At 37.1% G+C, this 20,579-nt stretch overlaps 1 protein-coding gene across 1 annotated transcript in view; it reads left to right on the forward strand.

The window, feature by feature from the left end:
• Positions 1–234: 234 nt before the first annotated feature.
• Positions 235–20,579, forward strand: part of etfa (electron transfer flavoprotein subunit alpha) — a 110,056-nt gene continuing 89,711 nt past the window's right edge. The window contains exons 1-3 of the mRNA XM_039773425.1: positions 235–367; positions 4,308–4,457; positions 8,744–8,825. Coding sequence (XP_039629359.1) covers positions 329–367; positions 4,308–4,457; positions 8,744–8,825 — 271 coding nt within the window. The 5' untranslated portion in view covers positions 235–328. The remainder of the gene's footprint in view (positions 368–4,307; positions 4,458–8,743; positions 8,826–20,579) is intronic.

A 20,579-nucleotide genomic window follows, 5' to 3' on the forward strand; every position in this document is an offset into this window, starting at 1 on the left:
TATTTTATACAAACCTGTGTTATTTTAAAATCAATTATATAATTACTATTTTCTCGACGAGGTGAATGGACAATGATTAATTTCAGGCTACCAAAGATTTAGTTATGAAACAGTTATCGCTGTTTACCATTGACACAAATTACGTCCAGTCTCTGACTTTCACTTCCCTTCCAATAAAGTTTCTTTGAATCAGGATTTGTCGACATTAACCAATCATTGGAGGACTTTTATTCCGTTTCTTCTCGCGACACCTCCGAAAGTGCCCCTTGTATGCTGAGGTAGTGTGCGAATATATAAGGCATAACGTACATAAGGCATAACGTACAGAATGTATAAAGTATTAAGTAAGCATAATATCCGCTGTACGGTAAGTACATATTTTTATAGCCACAAGTATGCTCAGTTACGGTATATTTGCAATGTTTCTCACTTGTCACGTAAATTAACCGATGACCGTGGTTAGAGAGGTCAGTCACAGTTGCTCATTATAGGGAGTCTCCTGCCAAAACTTATTTGTTCGTTTTCAACCTTTGCTCTTGCGCTCAAACATAACACGCACTTTTTCATATTCTAATGAATTTCAATAAGTTTTACGAAAAATACACAGCCCAAAACACGAAGGCACCTTTCTTGACATCTGTGGCCGGCGATTCTTTTATACGTAGGTACGTTTCATACATGTGATTCTCTGACCTCTCCAGGCATACAAAGCGGGCCATTTAACCCTCAGTGAGGGCCCGTTTTGGTAGGACATGCAAGGTGATATGTTTCGGTTGTGGCACTTTTTAAGATGGTTATTTATATTAAAATACACAAGAGCTATATTTTAATGTAACTGGTGTTGACCTTTAGTGTGTTTGGCTTGTAAACTGCCTTTTCTGATGCTTCACTTGTAGATGTTACATTGGAGTATACATTAAGTCGTTCGTCAATTGCAGTAGACCGCGAGAAACAATTTCATGATAACATGGTGTAAAGTTTTGGTTTCAGATTATATATCTCAACTAACACATTGTATGAGGGAATGGCGCCACTGTTCCATCAAAAAAGCAATTTTTTAGAGTGTGAAATGGATAGAATTTGGTCACTTAGCGGGATACTTGCCTGCTGTATTGAAAACAGATCACAGTAGGCAAATGGCCAGGAAGACGAGCTAATTTCATGCAGAAATTTTCAAAAAATGACAGGTATTAAATATTGGACATTGTGCTGTTGTAAAAATGGTTGTGTGATTCTTTGATTGGATATGTTAGACGTACCGTGGTGTAGTCATATAATTATACACATTACATGTATTTGCATGTGCGATTCTGTGGTATGTCGGTAGCAAGATACAAACAGATTCTGTTGGTCAAGATGACCAGATGCCAGTTCAATGGCTGCTTCAGTATACAGGGGTCATTATTACTAATATAGTGGCTTGGTAAAGTTGGGAAAGCTAATACCAGAATTTCTGTAATTCAATTCCAGTCCTAGTGAAAGTTTACAGTAATTGATACCTTTCGATACCGCAGCAAAAACAGAAATTCCATTTAATGGCTTTTTATTAAAGTACTTCCATTATTTAAGTGAACGATATTGTGCCTTTTTCTGTAATATAATTTAAAATATTTAGATGCTACCAGTAACAGCCTTAAAATACTCTGGTACTGTATATCCATCAAGTAGTTACCTAACTGTCATTTAAATAAACAAGTATTAGCATTCATACATATCAAAATACATGCTTTAATTTTGTATGCGTGGCAGAGATGGAAATCTACTCTAACAGCAAATTGTGGCTTTATAATCTTGGCAATTTCAGCATAATGTTTATAAAGAAGTATCTGATTTATCTGAACATGTGCACAGTATAAATTTAGTCTCTATAACAGAAAAATACTGCTAAAAACCTATATTAAATATAAAAATTGAAACATTACAATATATCTACTGTTGAATCGGTGAATTTCAGTATATTTCCATTTAAACAAACGTTTTAAAGCTGTTTGTGTAATAACATGCCTTTACACATCTGGTGTGTTAGTGAGGCATATCTGTTAGGTTTGTAATATTTGCTCTTGTGAGATTTATATTTGTGACGGATGCCTGTGTACAATTTGAGAACTAGAAAATCACTTGGGCTGTCATTATCTATACTCAAAATTATAACTGTTTAAGACCATATTACATTTGTCAATGTAATACTCAAATATATGACGTATACTTTTACTTATGGGCTATACTAATTAACATTAGTTTGCCTTCAAAAGCAACTGCCTTAGCTTGAAAAATGGATGTATTTGGTATGTTTTTAAGCTTTACTTCCTTGCCCTCTAGACTGTGATGTAAAGCAATTGTGTTTTTTTTTTTAATTTATAGAAAGTGCTTAACTTTAGAACACAGTTTCATTTAGTATATATATATATATATATATATATATATATATATCTCTATATCTCTCTCCGGTTTGTGAAGAAATAATTTTGACTTAAAAAATACCAAACGTATCCTTTAATAAAATTTGGTTAAAACTTTCTAAAGATTTCTGAGATGGTGTTGTATTTAACAAATATGTACTAATCATAAATATATTCAAAAAAGGCTATGCATCAAAGAAAAAATGTGATAACATGTATTTACAATTTACAGTTTTGAAGAGAACACGCAATTGCGTTTGTCTTTGTTATTAAATTTTATGGATGACAAAGTAGATTAAAAATGGACTTGTTTCTTGTGATTCAGAAGAAAATTGTTTTAACTACAGGATCCGTTTCCATTCTCTTTGAACATTTTACTTCATTAAAACATTTTGAAAGGGAAAAATATTGCCATTTTATAAGCAATCAGTATAAAGTCAACGGGAATTCATTTTGTAGGTCACCATCCTTTTTATTTATTGAAATCCCAATAATTCTATAATTTTAAGCAGATAAATATGTAACATTCTGCCAAATAAATGCTTCTTTTTAAGTGGTTCTTCCAAAATGCACAGCCTAGCACACACAAATAACTTTGCTGTCCTCATTTATGTGTAAAAGGTTCAGTATCAATTATCCTGGTGATATAATGGAGTTACGGGGGGCATTTCTTGAAACCAGATTATCTATTATTCCCAGAAAAAAAAAAATGCTTAAAGGAATTGGATTAAAGTCCAATTTAGTTAACTGTTTTATTTTGTGTTAAACAAGTGTATTCATGTTTTAAAGGTTACTTTTAACTTAACTTAAATGCAGTATGATGGAAATTTTAACTCCGTTTTCTAGAATGGTAGCTTTTTATCATTGACTTGGTTAAAGATGTATGAGGAAAATGCTATTTTTTCAGGTGCATCCGTATGTAATGAGAAGAGCATGTACTGCAATTGCCCATGGCTGTCTGCCTTACATGGAAATGTTCGTTCAAAATGGACTGATTTTGTAGAATCTGTCACACCTTTTCTTTAAGAAAGTTTGTTGGGACAGTTACATTTTTGTTGAAACATACCAAATTGAGTGTGCTGTGCAAAATTTTAGAATTTTGAGAACCTCCAATTGAAAAGCATTGGTAAATTTTACAAACTGTGTTAAACCGGTATGAATTAGTTTACTGTTTCAAATTTACTTCAAGAGTGGCTTTTCCTCCTCAATTCATCTGACAGCAAAACAGATCCTTAATAGAAGTTAGTCAAATGCCAGGAAATTGAGCGTGCATTGGTTTTGTTGATTTAACTGTCAAAGTTAAGTAATCTCTCGGTAGTGACTTTTAATATAAGACAAGAGAACATGTGTAAGGTTGTCTCTGTAAATACAGAGTAAGCAAATATGTAGTCTCTGTTTGTTTCACTAAAAGCAAACTCATGGCTGCATTATCACATTATAATGAATCAGTATTTCTGTGACAATTCATAAGTTTTCAAAAAAGCTCCAGACCTGTTCTCTATCCTGGTTCGAAGCAGTCAACAATTTTATGTTGAGACATCAACAGAGATTTTTATTGTCCCTTGGGTTCTTTTTTTTAAAAATGTTTATTTAAGAAGTCTGACCTACATTCAATTAAATGACAGCCCCAAAAAAACCAACGACTAACAATAGGGCTTCAACCAATTTGCTGCCTGTGTTAGCAATTTAGCCACCACACAATGGTTTGGGCTGCGTTTTTATCTATGTAACATGGTAAAGTATTAAAATTCATGTCCACAAACACACCTGAGAATTTTAGTTCTCTAATTTTAATTTTTTTTTTCCTTTATTAACAACTTAAAATAATTTAGTCAGTTTTGAATGAATTAAAGAGTTCTTGTTTGCTTGCTTGTTTACTTATTTTTATGTATTTTTCTGTTCTTCCAGTCTCTCTTTCTGCAGAGACTCCAGAGTACATTGGTTGTTGCAGAGCACAATAATGAAAAACTTACACCAATAACTTTAAATACCATAACTGCAGCTAAACAACTTGGTGGGGAAGTGTTTTGCTTGGTTGCTGGCACAAATTGCAGTAAGGTGAGTCAGTGTGTTTGGCATTAAAACAATTAAAATAGACTTATGGAAAAATGTTCTTGTTTTTATATAAGAAAAAATTGAAGAGTTGAAGGTAGGTATTTTTATGTTTTTGCCCAGTTCAGGATTTATTTACAATTGTATTTAAACATTTTATAACAGAAATTACTTTCAAAAAAAAAAAACCAACAAATTGAGAAGGTTATCCTCATGTTGCAAACTGAACATTCAATTTTACCCTTCCTAGAAATACAAAAACATTTTTTTTTATTGTCAAGGAGAAAATGTGCAAATTTTTTTTTTGTTTTTTTACATTTGCATTTCTCGTTCTTCCTTTTGGCCACCGTATTCCTTTCACATCACTTACAGGGACCTTTTCTTATTTTTGTCTGCAGTTTTCTTTTACAAGGTTTTCTTTTTGTGCAGCTCTTACTATTCATCCCTATGTCTAAGACATGTCTTCAGAACAGGAGACTTTTTTTTTTTCTTGGTTTGCAGTACACACCAGCCAGCTTCTTTTCTCTATTATAACTACTGGTCTCTGGAATGAATCACCTGTATAGCAGCCTCTTCCTCCAACTGTGCTGTGATGGCCCTCCTTACAGCCTCCTATTTTAAAATGTTTTGTCAGTCTGCAGAAGCTTTACGTGTTAATATCCTACTGGTTCTGTTCAACTTTGGTACAAGTGAGGTATTCACTGTCCCATACACAGCCTTACTTTTGGCACTATCACCATCCTTACTGAAAGTGTGCCATTTCCCCTTGGCGCCCATTTTTCATCTCCAGTTTCCACTCTTCGGCATCTCGGTTGCTGCTTATCATCAAGAGCGGCATGATGCAGAGTTTCTGTGCCTGCCCCATCTTTGCTGTTCTCTGAGCTGCCTAATTTGCATGACTCTTGTTAGGGTTCAGGTTTTGAGGCTTTATGTAGATTTTTGGCTGGAATCTTACAATATGTTTTGCCTGTGCACAGGTGACCAGCTGATTAAGCTAAGGTGTTTTATAGACTGTTTTTATTTGAACCATTTTGGTTTTAAAAAAAAAAAATTACAATTTTCACGTTTGAATATTGTATTTAAACATTACTTTGAGCTATTGTTATATGAAACCATCTTTTTTTTTTTTAAAGAATTTATGTAAAAATTGGTTGAATTAAGATCGGAGAATGCATGCTGTGTGTTCACTTCTTTGTAGTATATCTGAAAGTTTAAGTTTCAGATTGATTTTGTTTTCTGGAATTGCAGCAAGTCTGATATTGCACTACTCAAAATAGTTTGTTTGTTCGTGATTGCAAGCTGCCTTTACACCTGATCCCTGTCTTTCACTATGTACTTGGTTAACCCCACATGTCTGCTCTGTGCATCTTAACAGGGGTGAGCCTAACCAGGTTACATAGGTTGCTTAGCAGCCAGGAGCATACCTAACCTTAGTCCTGGCTCCAGAATAACCATGCTGTGGGAGGATTGAAATCTGTGTTCACAGGCTCAATTTAATCTCATGTACAGTAAACTCCTAATTTGTCAGTGCGTAATCAGTTGCATTATGTGGAAATATGTATGATGGTCATAGCACCATTTTTTCACGATGTAGGCCATCCACTCTTGACTTCTTAATAGAGGTGGAAAAAGCTCCCTAACCCTCAAACACTTCTTATGCCTTGAAATTTTGAAGTAATCTGAATTAGAGTTTTCCGACTTGCATTTCAATGTAATGTAATCACAGGGGCTTATGGTGGCAGAATTTTTGTATTTGATTCCAGTATTGGTGAAATTTCTTGATACTTATTTGTTGTTCTTCTTTCAGCTGCTTCTGTTAAGGTTTGCCACAGAACAAAAAAGCTGATTTAAATTCAGAAATGTCAATCAATTTCAAGTTTTGTTTATCATGAAAACCTTCATTTGGGTTAAGATTAAGAAACACTGTTTTAGAACATAATTTGTATTAACTGTATCCTGAGGTTTAACAAAGCCATGTTTTTGGGAAACACTCTCTTTAACTACCACTTTCATTTGTGATGTCTTCTGCAGAAATTTGTAAGCTTTGTTAATATTTCTTAAATCATTTCTTATCAGCTTTAGTAAGAGGTGATTTGGCCCATAACTTGCATAGTTTAACAACCACTGATTGGCTATTGCCTGGAGGAACCCTGTAGTTATAGTATTTTATTACAAGCTAGTTTTGTAATCTTGTGGCTTATTCCTGCTTTTAATTGACATTTTTTCCCAATTTATCTTTATTCATTGTTTAGTCAAAAATACACCACAGTGCATTGGCTAACAATGTTTTATTTTTGTTGTAGTTTTTAATACAGAAATCTGCTTACAAAGAAAATGTGGAAACAGTGTTGAAACAAGAAGAATGCTTAAAGTGCTTGATTAGTTAGTTTAGTGTCATCATATGTAGTCATGAGTTATCAATGGATTAAGTGTAAAACATTTTATAATACATAAAATCTTAAAAGTAAAATCAAAAACTATATACATCTGAAAGTATAAGAAAAAATGTTTTGCAAATTAATGGGAAAAATGATAATGTACAATTTTACTTTTTGGTGTGGTGCAATAATGACAGTAATGGGAAGATAACATGAACAACAAGAATTTGGGTTTATTTTACACCGGAAAACATTAGAGGCCCTAAGGCTGATCTTCACTGGTTAGATGGATCTGGCATTCAGAAGGATTGAAAAAGACAAATGTTCAGACTTTATAGCCATGGAATATTGTTGTACATTTTTTTTTTTTTTTAATACCATAACATCCATAATAAATGTTTGATTTGTTCATGGAACACATTATGCAGTCTGTAAAGTAAAAATATACTTTTCTTTATTTTGTAAAATAAAATTTTGGTCTAATACAGTATTTCTGAATTAGTATTTTTGAATTAACATGGCTCAATGATTTTTATTAACCATTGTTGTTAGAAGACAAACAGTTCTTCCCTTGAATTACTTTTGTTTGTTTAATTGGGTTGTAAACACAGAAATGCATGACACTGTGTGACCTGATTTGCTTTTTTGTTTGTTTTTTCTTCTTTCCTCATTTTCCTCCCTTATTTTAATCTAATTATGTGTCAGGACACCACAATTTTACCTATCAACAACTCCATGGCAAGTTGAAAAGACTACTCTTGTCAATTTTCTTCATTGGTTTCTGTAGAGTGCATAGCATACGACATTTATGGTCAGCTGCAGAGTTAGTGGTATTCTTAAAGGAAATTATTAAAACAAACCTATAAAAAGTAAATATGATTCAAATAGTCCTGAAAATATTAGTCAAAATTACTTACCATTTATCTAATAAAAATAATTAAAAAAAAAATAAATAAATAAAAATAAATGTATATAACAAGAATGGTGTGTTATCTCAAGGACATATGAGGCACAATTATCTGCCCTTAGATACTTTGACCTTCTTGGCGTTAACCCCGAGTGTGATTTGATTTCAGGATTCTATGCAATTACAGTTAACTGAGTCACACTCGGGCTGACGTAAAAATGTTTTGATTTTTTTAAGCCTGAATAATGGTTGGGACAGTAACATTATGTTGTAAAACATCATGCCACTCGTAAGGTAACTTCTCAGCATTCATGAGTGGGGCAGAGCCTTCAGCTAAAAATGCAATGGCAAAAGAAAAGCCCCAAAGGCAGTTTTAGAATGAACTGAAGCTGAACCTTTGCTTGAATTAAGCTATGTGTATATTGATATGAATTGGTCATCAGAAGCTGACACAAAGTGGAAACTAATATGTGATACAGCAGTTTAGGACCAAACTGGCATGATATGCCCAATGAATTTGCATAAAGCTTAATCATGATGGCACGGTAGCTGCTACGTGGCAGAAAATGGAATAATTGCTATAGAGTGCAAGAACAAGCAAGACGTTTACCTCCTAAGCGCTGTTCACAATAGAGCACTTGGGAGACAAAAGCAAGTGAAATAGCCAAAGTCTACAGAAGAAGTAGAGCAAGTTTTCTAAGATGTGTGAAACAAACTACCATCCGGTTTTCTTATAAAACTGCATGATGGTGTACCTAAGAGACCTGATTCACTTTTAAAGGCAAATATTGATTTTAATGTATTTTTTGTACTGTTTACTGCACTTTATAGTGTAACTGTGATATTTAGAAATTGTTCATTTTATTGGTTCTGAAGTATCTTCACTTAATAATTTTTTTTACGTGCTTAATACTTTTGTGAAGTATTGTACACTCTTCACTCCTTTTCTTTGGTGTACTGTGTAATCTTGTTGTTTTAATGCTGAGTTTTGTTTTTCTTTCTAATAGGTTGCAGAAGAAGTATGCAAAATACAAGGTGTTCAAAAAGTCCTGGTTGCGCAGCATGACGCATACAAAGGATTTTTACCAGGTGAAGTATATTTGGAAATGTTGTGGTTATAATACACAGATATTCAGTTAATTTATAAGCATTTGTTTCATGTCCGTTCTACTTCTAGGACACCAGTTTGTCCAAATCATGATGGAATTTGGTCAGACAAGAGTTTCAAGATTTAATTATATTTGTGCTTATTGGTTTTAGGGTAACGTCATTCAGTTATGAATCCAGGATACCAATTCAGAAAATATGTCCCAAAGTATAATGTAATATTTAAACATTTTAAATATAAACTAAGGCTTATGTTATTAAAAATTTCTTCTGAACTCGTCATTGTCTTTTGGCAAAAGGGTTTCCTTTTCACTTAAAATATTGTATCAATTGGTGGTATCAAAGCCACAGATCCCCCAATTACACATTTTTATCCAGCCTTTTTTAGTTTAATATTTGTCATTCTTGCTATCATTACTTTACATACTGTAAACTATACGGTGAACTTATTGACATATAATTGAACAATTTTAAATTAATATAATACACTAATGTTTCTTATGGCAAACAAAACATTTTTCATTTAACATTATTGAAATAAATTAATCTGTCTAGTATGGAATTTGTTTAATCCACAATGGTGGAGAGTTTTTTTTTTTTGTTAGTTTTTTAAAAATGCATAAATACAATAGTTTTTTAATTTTTTGGTGACACAGAGGATATGCATTTTAATTTTGTATTTATTTAATTATGTGGTTAGGCATGCAAAGGGATTATGTCCTGTACTTTATTTTAGAAACATCTGTCAGTGAAATAGCTTTCCCTGATCTTACTCCAGAGCTGCTTTCAGCTCACTGTTGATAATAGCCGCCCTTTGCTCTGATTACTGCTTTGCACACTCTTGGCATTCTCTCGATGAGCTTCAACAGGTAGTCACCTGAAATGGTTTTCACTTCACAGGTGTGCCTTATCAGGGTTATTTAGTGGAATTTCTTGCTTTATCAATGGGGTTGGGACCAGCAGTTGTGTTGTGCAGAAGTCAGGTTAGTTGGACGATCCTTTATTTTTCAACAGGACAATGACCCCAAACACACCTCCAGGCTGTGTAAGGGCTATTTGACCAAGAAGGAGCGTGATGGAGTGCTGTAAATGGAGATATATACATATATATATACACACACACACACACACACACACACAGTGGAACCTCGGTTCACGACTATAATTCGTTCCAAAACTTTGGTCATGAACCAAAGCAATTTTCCCCCATAGGCTTGTATGTAAATACAATTAATCCGTTCCAGACCGTACGAACTGTATGTAAAGATTAAGCACAAATATAGTTAATTACACCATAGAATGCACAGTGTAATAGTAAACTATTGTAAAAACATTGAATAACACTGACATAACACCCAGGCTCCCTGCTCAGCTACACGAGCAAGCTCTCTCTCTCTCTCTCGACAGAGGAGAACATTTGAACACATCCGAACTTCAAAAACCAACCACAAGCACCCATAAAACATTGCAGGAACACAGCGAAAAAAAAAAAGGTACATTTGAAAAAAGAGAAAAGTAACATTGCAACAATTCACGCTACAAACTGAAAAATTAACTTTTGAAAAATCCGTAATGCAAAAACCACCAAGAAAACTAACCTTGCATGAGTCGAGTTCTGGCATGAAGTGAGGAGGAAGAGTCTGGCTCCGCAATGGAGGGATGTTTTCCTTCAGGAAAGGGAGAGAGTGTAGAGAGAGGTCTTTGCTGACGATATGAGCGTAGCGGTGGGTCTCGTGTAGACTGGAGAGATGGCCCTGCCATTAACTGTCCGGGATGGCACTGTCGGTCCTCCACTCCTGTGCGTGTCTTCATAATCTGACCTGACGACCTCATCGTATACGTGTAAAAAAAGTGCGAAGCGCCTTAATATCAGTTTGCCGCGGTCTAGAAATGGGATCCCGTGTTTACAGTTGTCTGGGCTATAGCTCATGGGAAGGGGGGGAAAAAAAAAAGTAAGTGTTTACTTTCTCTTAAGGCAGAAGCGCAGTCAGCGTCTCAAAGGCCGGCACAGCTACGCACGTGCGCCAGCTGGACGACTTTTGTAGTATTTTTGCAGTGCAGGAAACGCCACTTTTTGCAGACACGTTCACGTGAGCAAAACTCCCCGCGCTCTTTAGAGGTCTTGCTTTCTCTGCGTTCATAGTCAGTTCACATGAGCCGCTCGGAGTACATGCATCGAAGCTTCTGAGCTGTGTCTGTGCTAGCTCGTGCTATCTCGCGATGTCCACGGCATTATTTAATGTTAGCTAAGACCCGGCACTTAAAAGTTTCTCGCTACAGCAATTTTAACTCCGTTACAAAGTGATCCAAAGTCTCGTTTATACCTCGTGTCTTCTCATTAAACTTGTATCTCGCGAATAAAGTATTCGGCGCTCTTTGGGGGCTCTTCCTTCTTTTCTATGTACTGCGGTCATAGTCAGTTCAAGTGATTACGTGGGAGGTGTGATGATGTCACATGCAGCTCCACCCCCCCACGGCCATCGGGCTAACGTCCATTACAGTATATGGAGAAAAATAGGTTTCAGTTATGACTATTACGTGTAGAATTTTGAAATGAAACCTGCCCAACTTTTGTAAGTAAGCTGTAAGGAATGAGCCTGCCAAATTTCAGCCTTCTACCTACACGGGAAGTTGGAGAACTAGTATTGAGTGAGTGAGTCTGCCTTTTATTAGTATTCTCTCTCTCTCTCTCTCTCTCTCTCCATAAATACCCCCCCGCCCCAAATCAATCAGCAACAAGAACTGGAAGGTGCAAGCGTGAGCGTAGTCTATTTTTTGTTGCTCCCGACTCTACTGCAGCTAATTACAGTTGAACCTTGGTTTGCAAGCATAATTCATTATGGAAATGTGCTCGCAGTCCAAAGCACTCGTACAGTATATCAATGCGAATTTCCCCATAAGAAATAATGGAAACTCAGATGATTCGTTCCGCAACCCAAAACTATTCATATAAAAATGATTAATACAAAATCTAAAGTAAGAATACATAAAACAAATTAACCTGCACTCTACCTTTGAAAAGAATCATGGCTGGTTTGAGTGAGTTTCTAAACTCTTGTGGGATTCCATCCAACGGGATGACACGCGGAAGAACGTCCCAAAGCAATCGCAGTCTCCCAGCGCTGTAGCAGTTCGCCTTAAAAGCCAATCCGAAAAGATTGTAGACACGCTATAAGTGCCTGCTGTCGATGGGTGATACCGTGCCCTGTGCATTTATAATGCTCCTTGTATTACTCCCCCCCCCGCCAAACACCGTGCCTGACTGCTGTATCTGTGTATAGGAGAAAGACAAATCCCGCTGCAATAAGTAACCGTGCTGTTGCTGTTTCAAGCTGAATAAAGCTGGTGTTGCTAAAAGAACTGAGACTCCGGTTCGAGTTTTTGGGTGCAAGACGGGGACTCGCACATCACAGCACAAACACACACACACACACACACACACAGTCACAATGCTGTAGTAAATATTATATGCTCATACGGATGTTGATTATATGAGTGACGGAATTAAGGCTCTAGAAACTGCAATTAATTACACTGAGCAACAAGGAGCTACAGGAATCGACATCATGATGCTGTAACGATGGCGAGACTTGACAGCGAAGAAACGGCACTCGTCAGGAAAGCAAACTGATGACGTCCGGAACAATGGCGGAGGAAGGGCAGAAGTAACGTGCTGCGGGAATGAGGCTTATGGTGGCGGAGCGTCTTTTTTTTTTTTCCTGGAAGAAAGCAAAGGAGAAAGGTTAGTACCCGCCACTCCCTGCTGGCGAACGTCTTTCGAAGCGTGTTAAGATCCGTCCGCGGTCTCCTATTCGCGCGTGCGTGACTTGTATATAATACTGTAATCCCTTGCTATATCGCACTTCGACTTTGGCGGCTTCACTCTATCGCGGACTTTATATGTAAGCATATCTATAATAATAAAAGGCAGACCCCTCACTCACTCACTCACTCACTCATCACTAATTCTCCAACTTCCCATGTAGGTAGAAGGCTGAAATTTGGCAGGCCCATTCCTTGCAGCTTACTTAAAAAAGTTAAGCAGGTTTCATTTCGAAATTCTACACGTAACGGTCGATGCGATCGACAACGTCCGCCATGTTGAACTTTCTTATTTATGGCCCCATCTTCACGAAATTTGGTAGGCGGCTTCCCTGCGCTAACCGAAACCAATATACTTACTTATTTCGATGGTATGACGCCACTGTCGGCCGCCATATTGAACTTTCCAACTTCACCAATTTTCAAACTTCCCGTGTAGGTAGAAGGCTGACCCCATCTTCACGAAATTTGGTAGGTGGCTTCCCTGCGCTAACCAAAACCGATGTATGTACTTATTTCGGTGGTATGATGCCACTTTCGGCCGCCATATTGAACTTTCCAAAGTCACTAATTCTCCAACTTCCCGTGTAGGTAGAAGGCTGAAATTTGGCAGGCTCATTCCTTACAGCTTACTTACAACAATTAAGCAGGTTTCATTTCGAAATTCTACACGTAACGGTCAACAACGTCTGCCATGTTGAACTTTCTTATTTACGGCCCCATCTTCACGAAATTTGGTAGGTGGCTTCCCTGAGCTAACCGAAACCAATGTACGTACTTATTTCGGTGGTATGATGCCACTGTCAGCCGCCATATTGAACTTTTCAACAGTCTTTGTTACTTATGGGCCCATCTTCAAGAAATTTGGTACACGGGTTCCCAACGCTAACTGAATCCTACTTACGTAGATATATACGTCCATAGCCTGCACCTCGGTCAACATGTGAGGTGGCGTTGGGTCCCCCATCCCAACGCCTCCCACGATGTTGGCTGCCTGCCTATATAAGACCGTCCGTCTCTACATTCCCTTCCTTACTTTGCCACGGGATTCACGTCTCCCTACTGATAACTACAGCCTTTTTGTTTAATCTACGGCTTCTCCGCTGTTTTATTGTTTGTTTATTACAATTATAGTTATTGTATAGGTATTTTACACTTACTTTACATTGCTCAGGTACCCATTTCCTTTATCATTCCAACCCCTATTACCATGTCTATCGAGATGATCACTATCAATCAAACAACTGTCACTTACTGAGTGGTTTCCATGCCCGGAGATACCACCTACCTTTTCCATTCTCTTTGTTACATATTGCACGGCCATATCAGGCTCACTCTTGATATCCGGAGGAACATTGTGTCTTATGTAATGAATGACTGGGACAGGTTCAAGGTGTGGACTGATGACGGTACAGGAGATAATTATACTACACAGGAGCACTAGAAGAGTGAAATGCTTAAGCCCTTCACCTATGGTTCTGCATGTGAGTTGATGGCTGTCGCTGAACTGTTTGGTTGTCGCTTTCAAGTGTACCGAAATGGCCAAATATTTTACACCTTTCGACAACCGCCATTGCCTCTTAATCATCTTAGATTCACAGGTGACGATTTCGGTAGTGGACACTTTGATGTTTATGAATGTTTAAACTCTCAAAAGCTGGATGTGATTTTATTGATGAAACCGGTTGTGTGTTTACAACGCTTGACAGATGCCAAATGTCACTTCAACACAACAAATCCTGCAAATACTGTCGTAATTGAAACAAACCATGAGACTCAAACAGATTATGACAGCAGTAATCCAAGCTGTGAGATTTGAGACAAGATTACTGTTCACGTGGCCAACTGTACATTACATGCTCAAGAGTAAGCTCAGCACACAGCTTTGTCATATTACAACCGGAGGGCCAAACTGACAACATGGTATACAAAGAGATCCTTAACAAATAATTATTGGCATATTTTCCCTCAGTTTAAAAAGGTTTATTTTTCTTCTTAATAAAAATTTTAATGCAGTACTTCGCCGCTGCGAAGCGCGGGTATTTTGCTAGTCTAAATATATAACATGGATTTTCCGCTTGGGCAATGGGTCTTTTTACTTCTGGTACATGCTTCCTCAGTTGGTTTGCCCAGTTGATTTCATACAAGGAAGGCTATTGGCAGATGGCTGAGATGCTACCCAATCAAAGCACGCAGTTAAGTTCCTGTGTGCAGATTGGCTCAGCGACGGAGCGGCGAATTCGATTCCACTGCATTAACCAGGAAGTCTCGTCTTGCTTATTCAGCATCAACATGCTTCGCTGTGTATAGAGTTAACTTTTGTGTTTATCTTTGTGCATAGTCAAGCCTTTCGTTATAGCTTCAAAACGATCTGCTCCTGCTACTGCTCCAGGGGCCGTGCCCAAGTGCCAATGGAAAATGCTAACAATTGCTGAAAAGGTAAAAGTTTTGGATATGTTGAAGGAGGGGAGCAGTTACACCGCTGTATGATGCCATTATGGCATCAATGAGTCCACGATTCTTTTTATTTTAAAAGGAGGAAAAGAATATAAGATCTACGGCCACAGTGTCCTTTAACCAGGGTGAAAAATGAGATGTAAGTGGACGTAATAAGGCGGTAGTCCGGATGGAATCTGCTTTAGGGATTTGGATTGAAGACTGCTGGAAGAAGAACAACGGCGGTGCTACACAGTCGCCTGAAGAGGCTCGTCGTGTCATTGTTGGTGATTATCCATAATTTTCTACGTACAGTACTTAGTACATGTACGTACATTTAGTGTCACTGTACACACATTTTACTGTATACAATTTTTCTTGCATTGTGTGTATTTATTGCTGGTGGCCTGTATCATAATGGCTGTAACATGACATGTAACATATGTGATATCGGAAACGCTCGATATATATTATCTATAATATTTAGCTTTTACTGTATAAAAACCAGTGTGTTTATATACATAATTTCAACAAATCTTCCATAATATCTAAGAGAATACAAAGGGTTTATGCTGTATAGCTGTGTGGGAAATCTTTGTAAGAGTGTGAGAGAGTTTATAAGGGATTAAAATATATTAAAAATAAACCACGTAAACATATGGTTTTTACTTCGCGGATTTTCACCTTTCGCGGGGGGTTCTGGAATGTTACCCCTGCTATAGGTGAGGGATCTCTCTCTCTCTCTCTCTCTCTCTCTCTCTCTAATAGCAGCAGCCCTAGCATTGACCCCTGTGGAACACCACTTTTAACAATTCGGATCTAAGCCAATTCTGATAAGGTTCCTCATACCATCACTGTCTGCTTCCTGTGTCTGAGCCAATTCTGCACCTTTCTGAAAACATCACCCTGAACACCCACTTCTGTTAGTTTGATGCCCAGCCTCTCATGTGGCACCTTATGAAATGCTTTCTGAAAGTCAAGATAAATAATATCATATGCTCCACTTTGATCATATCCTTTTGTTGCTTCCTTTATAGAATTCCATCATTTTAGTAAAACATGACCTTCCTCTTCTGCACCCATGCTGACTGTTCGGAAACACTCCCGTATTTGCTTTGTGCTGCTCAATGTTATCCTTAAGTATTTGCATCTCAACTCTCTGCTGTTTGGTTGTCCTATTAGGTTTGTCAACCATTTGTTGATTGGTATTCAAACCATAATATTTGGCATGGGTGCAGTGGATACTAAACTTGGCATTATACAACTCTGATTTGGTAGTGGAAACCAGTTTTATATTGGAAGTACATCACCCGAGGATTCTCTCCCGTGCCCACCAAGACTAGATAGATGCACTTTATTTCAAAGGTAATGTTATAGGACCAATATTTCTAGGTTCAATTTATGTTTAAAAATCTTTATTTTTATGTGTATACACTGTGTAGTTAACTTAAATTTGAAATTATGTTTTACCTATGAACTTGTTGTAGCGCTCTGAGCCTACGCTCAGTCAGGAGTGTTACTCAAAAATTAAATGAATTGGATTCAAGATGAATGCACTTCCTAGGTATGAATCCATTGACAATGTGTCTGGGGTATACCAGAAGAGTAACCAATAGTGAAGTCCATGATAGCACTTTTAGCCTCTATCCAGATATATGTGCAGTCTTTGACAAAATTAGAAATGATGGTCAAGAAATTCTCCCAACATATAGGAAATATTGTCGTAGAAATTGCCACTCCTAAGGAGAGACTTGTTGAAATCTCACCTTACATTTCACTTGGGGAGTAAAGAAGATGCAAGGAAAGAGCAAAGCAATGGTCTGCATCTGGACACAAATCTAAGAGGTAGGATGCCAACAACGGAGAAACAAAAATATAGTCCAGCCTACTCAAAGTGTCATAGTGAGGGCTTAAAATGAGAGCCTTAGCTGAGAGATTAATTAAATTAACCTGTCAGGTTCATAGCTGAAATAAATGTATGTAGGGAGCCAGATTAATGGGGCACACATTGATAAAGGGAATCTGATTGAAAAACCAGAGCTAAAATATACCATGACAGACTGACTATACTTTGGCAGAATGGGTATTTACTGCCTGTATAATGATATGAAGGTGAAAATGTCCATAGAACAGAGCCATCACTGTACAGGAAAATGGTCTGGTACTGCAGGTTAAGTGGTTCTTGCCCACACCCTATTTAGCAGGTTGCATCCTTGGATGAATGTCACTTACAGCATTGCTTCATAAGGGCAGCACTGCATCTGCAGGGCCTTTTTCAAATCAAACTCTCTTAAGACTGGCAAAGCACAAATTCATAATTATTGGAACAGTTCTCTTGGTATACTCAAACACTACTGAGACCTGCGAACTACAGGTATTGACACTGTCATGAGCCATGGATGAAAGAACGAGAGATGGTGGTACATTTTTCTTTGATCCTGATTCAGAAATGGGAGTAGATTACAGAAAGGAGAAATTATACAGCAGTGGATGTTGCATTGCTCTCAACAATAGCCTTTCTTTTCTGGTCAAATGATATGTCTGTCCATGCTAGACAGTGGGTATAGGGGATAATGTCACAGTGGTGAGGTCTCGGCTCAATGCAGGATGTTGACATTGTAATTTTTCTTTAAAGGAAGTATAACATTATAAGTTCATCATTGATCTAGTCAGGACCCACAGCTAATGAGTCGGCAATGCATTCAAGCAGAAATTAGCCATTGTTGGAGCAATGTTTGATGTTAACCAAGAAAACAAAACAAAAAAAAATTTAAATTTGGATGGTTTTGCAGTATAGTAATGCTATAATATGGTTTTATAGGGTCATTACTTCACATCTGCACAGTACAGTGAAATACTTGTATGTGCTGATCAACATGCAACATGTATTATGTTACTGCAGTACAAATATTTTATGTTGATATTGTAATGTCAGCAGATTATCCTTAACATGGGCGGAGCTGAATACATGAATGACAGTGACCTGTCACACAGGTAAACTGAGCATTGCATTTCGTAAACCCCCTGGGATAAGGGTGATTCACCTTACAAGTCAGGGATTGAGGAAGAATACAGGCAGAGGCTCTTGGAACACAGGATAATAAGTCCTTGCAGAAGATTAGTGGTCTTTAGTGGAATGCGAGGAGAGATTGTGTGCAACAGTGGAAGATGATTGGGGGCAAGAATAGCTGTTTTGGTGTCTGCTATTTTATGAATCAGTTCCCATGGTCAGTGGGAAGGTAATACTTCTCAGAGTACGATCTTTCATTGTTAAATAATTACACCCACTCTTGCACTTAACTGATTTAAATTTTATTTTGCAAGGTTTTCATTATTGAATGTCTTGTAATAAGTATAACTTAATGTACAGTGTTTTTGTTTTATAAAAGATTTTTTATTCTAGGAATATTGTATCATGAAGCCTGATTCATAATATCAATTGTACTCTGAGATAAGCACATTTTCACATGACTGTTAACATCTGTATCCAGTATAATCTTAAACTAATTAAATTATATAATTTGGTTAGTGACATACTAAAGGGAACATAGGCTTAGACCATATAGGGAGTCTTGAGATTTTCTTGTGAAGGTTATGGCACGCCAGAGATACCACATCATGTTTTTTGGAGATGGTACATGGTTAGGTCACTACATGGTAGTATTTGTTACACATGCTAGCTGCATATATCCTGGCAGTTTGGTCTCTTCTAGAAAAATGGTGTCCAGTTTTAACACAGAGGAAATTGCAAGACACCAATACTTTTCATACATTAAACGATAACTTGAACCTTTCAAGAGGCTAACTAAGTGTAAAATACAGAAAAGCATAAATTAAAAATTTGAAGAAAAAGCGCCATCCAACACTTAATTTTGAGAAAAATGCTGGGGAAAAGTACCTCCTTTTCAAAAGCAACAACATCCCTTATTAGATCCGAGAATCAACACCAACCCCTAGCTACCAAGTATGCGTATGATAATTGCTAAAAAACAGCCAGTGAAGACACAGAGAAAACCTTTGCAGTCTTGTCACCATTTTACTGTGTGTAAATCACAAGACGTTTAGGTTAGAGAAAAAAGTTAAATGTAAAATAAGAGCCAAAATTATCAGTCAGCCTCACTAACTTGTTTTGGCTTGTCTAAATGTAACCAGCAGCATATGAGTTTGAGGTAAGCATGAGCTTCCTTCAGTGCAGGGGACATTGCCTTTTGGGAAGGAATAAAACACAGAGAATATTGCAAAACAGGTTTTTCTATCCTCAAAGACATTGTGTCAGTCTGCTGAGTCCATCTTATCTAATAGATGGCAGTTTGCTTTCTGTGAAAACTTACCTTGCTAAATGAATGGCGCAGTCTGGATCTGCATACTCCCATTAGCAAAGCTGACTTTTTTTTTTTTTACTATGGAATCATTTCTGCTACTCATTTTTATGATAATTTCACAATAATGAATGTGTTTCACAAATGTTTTTTCTTGCAACAAGTAACATTGTTCACGTGTGTTTATTTACTTCTGTGGACAAATAGTAAGAAATCCATTAAGTAGGTTGTGGCCACTACAGAAATAGTAATAACATACTATAATTGATGCATCTGTTTCGGTTTTATACTTATTTCAAATAAGGTACAGATTTCATTTCTAGTGTAGTCAGTGTTTGTGTTCAAGTGGGTTGATTGCTGTTGGTGAGTGTAGATGTGTAACCAAATTTGGATGGCTTTCTCTTCACTGTGTCCCTACTGGGGCTTCTGGGACACATGTCTTCCCGGTTTCATTCCTGCCTTGGACCCAGTACTGCAAACGCGGACTGCAAATATTTCTTGGTGGTATTGTGCTCTTATGTAGTTCTGAACTATGGAAACTAATACAGAGACGGGTTTCTGCAGATGTTTAGGAGAAAGATGCATGTAATCCATAAACATAACATTGGCAAAATCTATTAGAGCCTAACTGTGCATACACACAGCATTTGAAAATATAATTGGAAATCATCAAACTTATTTTAGTAGATACCTGTTGTCCAGTTTAAAAACAAGAATCTACACTCGCCGGCTACTTTTATTATGTATACCTGTTCAACTGCTTGTTAACACAAATATGTAATTGGCCGGTCACATTGCTCAATGCATTTAGGCATGTAGACATTGTCAAGACGACCAGCTAAAATTCTCAAGAGCATCCGAATGTGGAAGAAAGGGGATTTAAGTGATTTTGAATATGGCATGGTTGTTGGTGCCAGATAGGCTGGTTTGAGTATTTCAGAAACTTCTAATCTACTGGGATTTTAATGCGCAACCATCTCTCTAGGGTTTACAGAGAATGGTTTGAAAAAGGAAAAATATCCAACAAATGACAGTTCACTGGACAAAAATCCCTTGTTGATACCAGAGGTCAGGGGAGAATAGCCAAACTGGTTTGAGCTGCTAGAAAGGCAACAGCAATTCAAATAACCACTTATTACAACTGAGGTATGCTGAAGAG

This window comes from Polypterus senegalus, chromosome 12 (genome assembly GCF_016835505.1).
Source record: "Polypterus senegalus isolate Bchr_013 chromosome 12, ASM1683550v1, whole genome shotgun sequence".
Classification (NCBI taxonomy): domain Eukaryota; kingdom Metazoa; phylum Chordata; class Cladistia; order Polypteriformes; family Polypteridae; genus Polypterus; species Polypterus senegalus.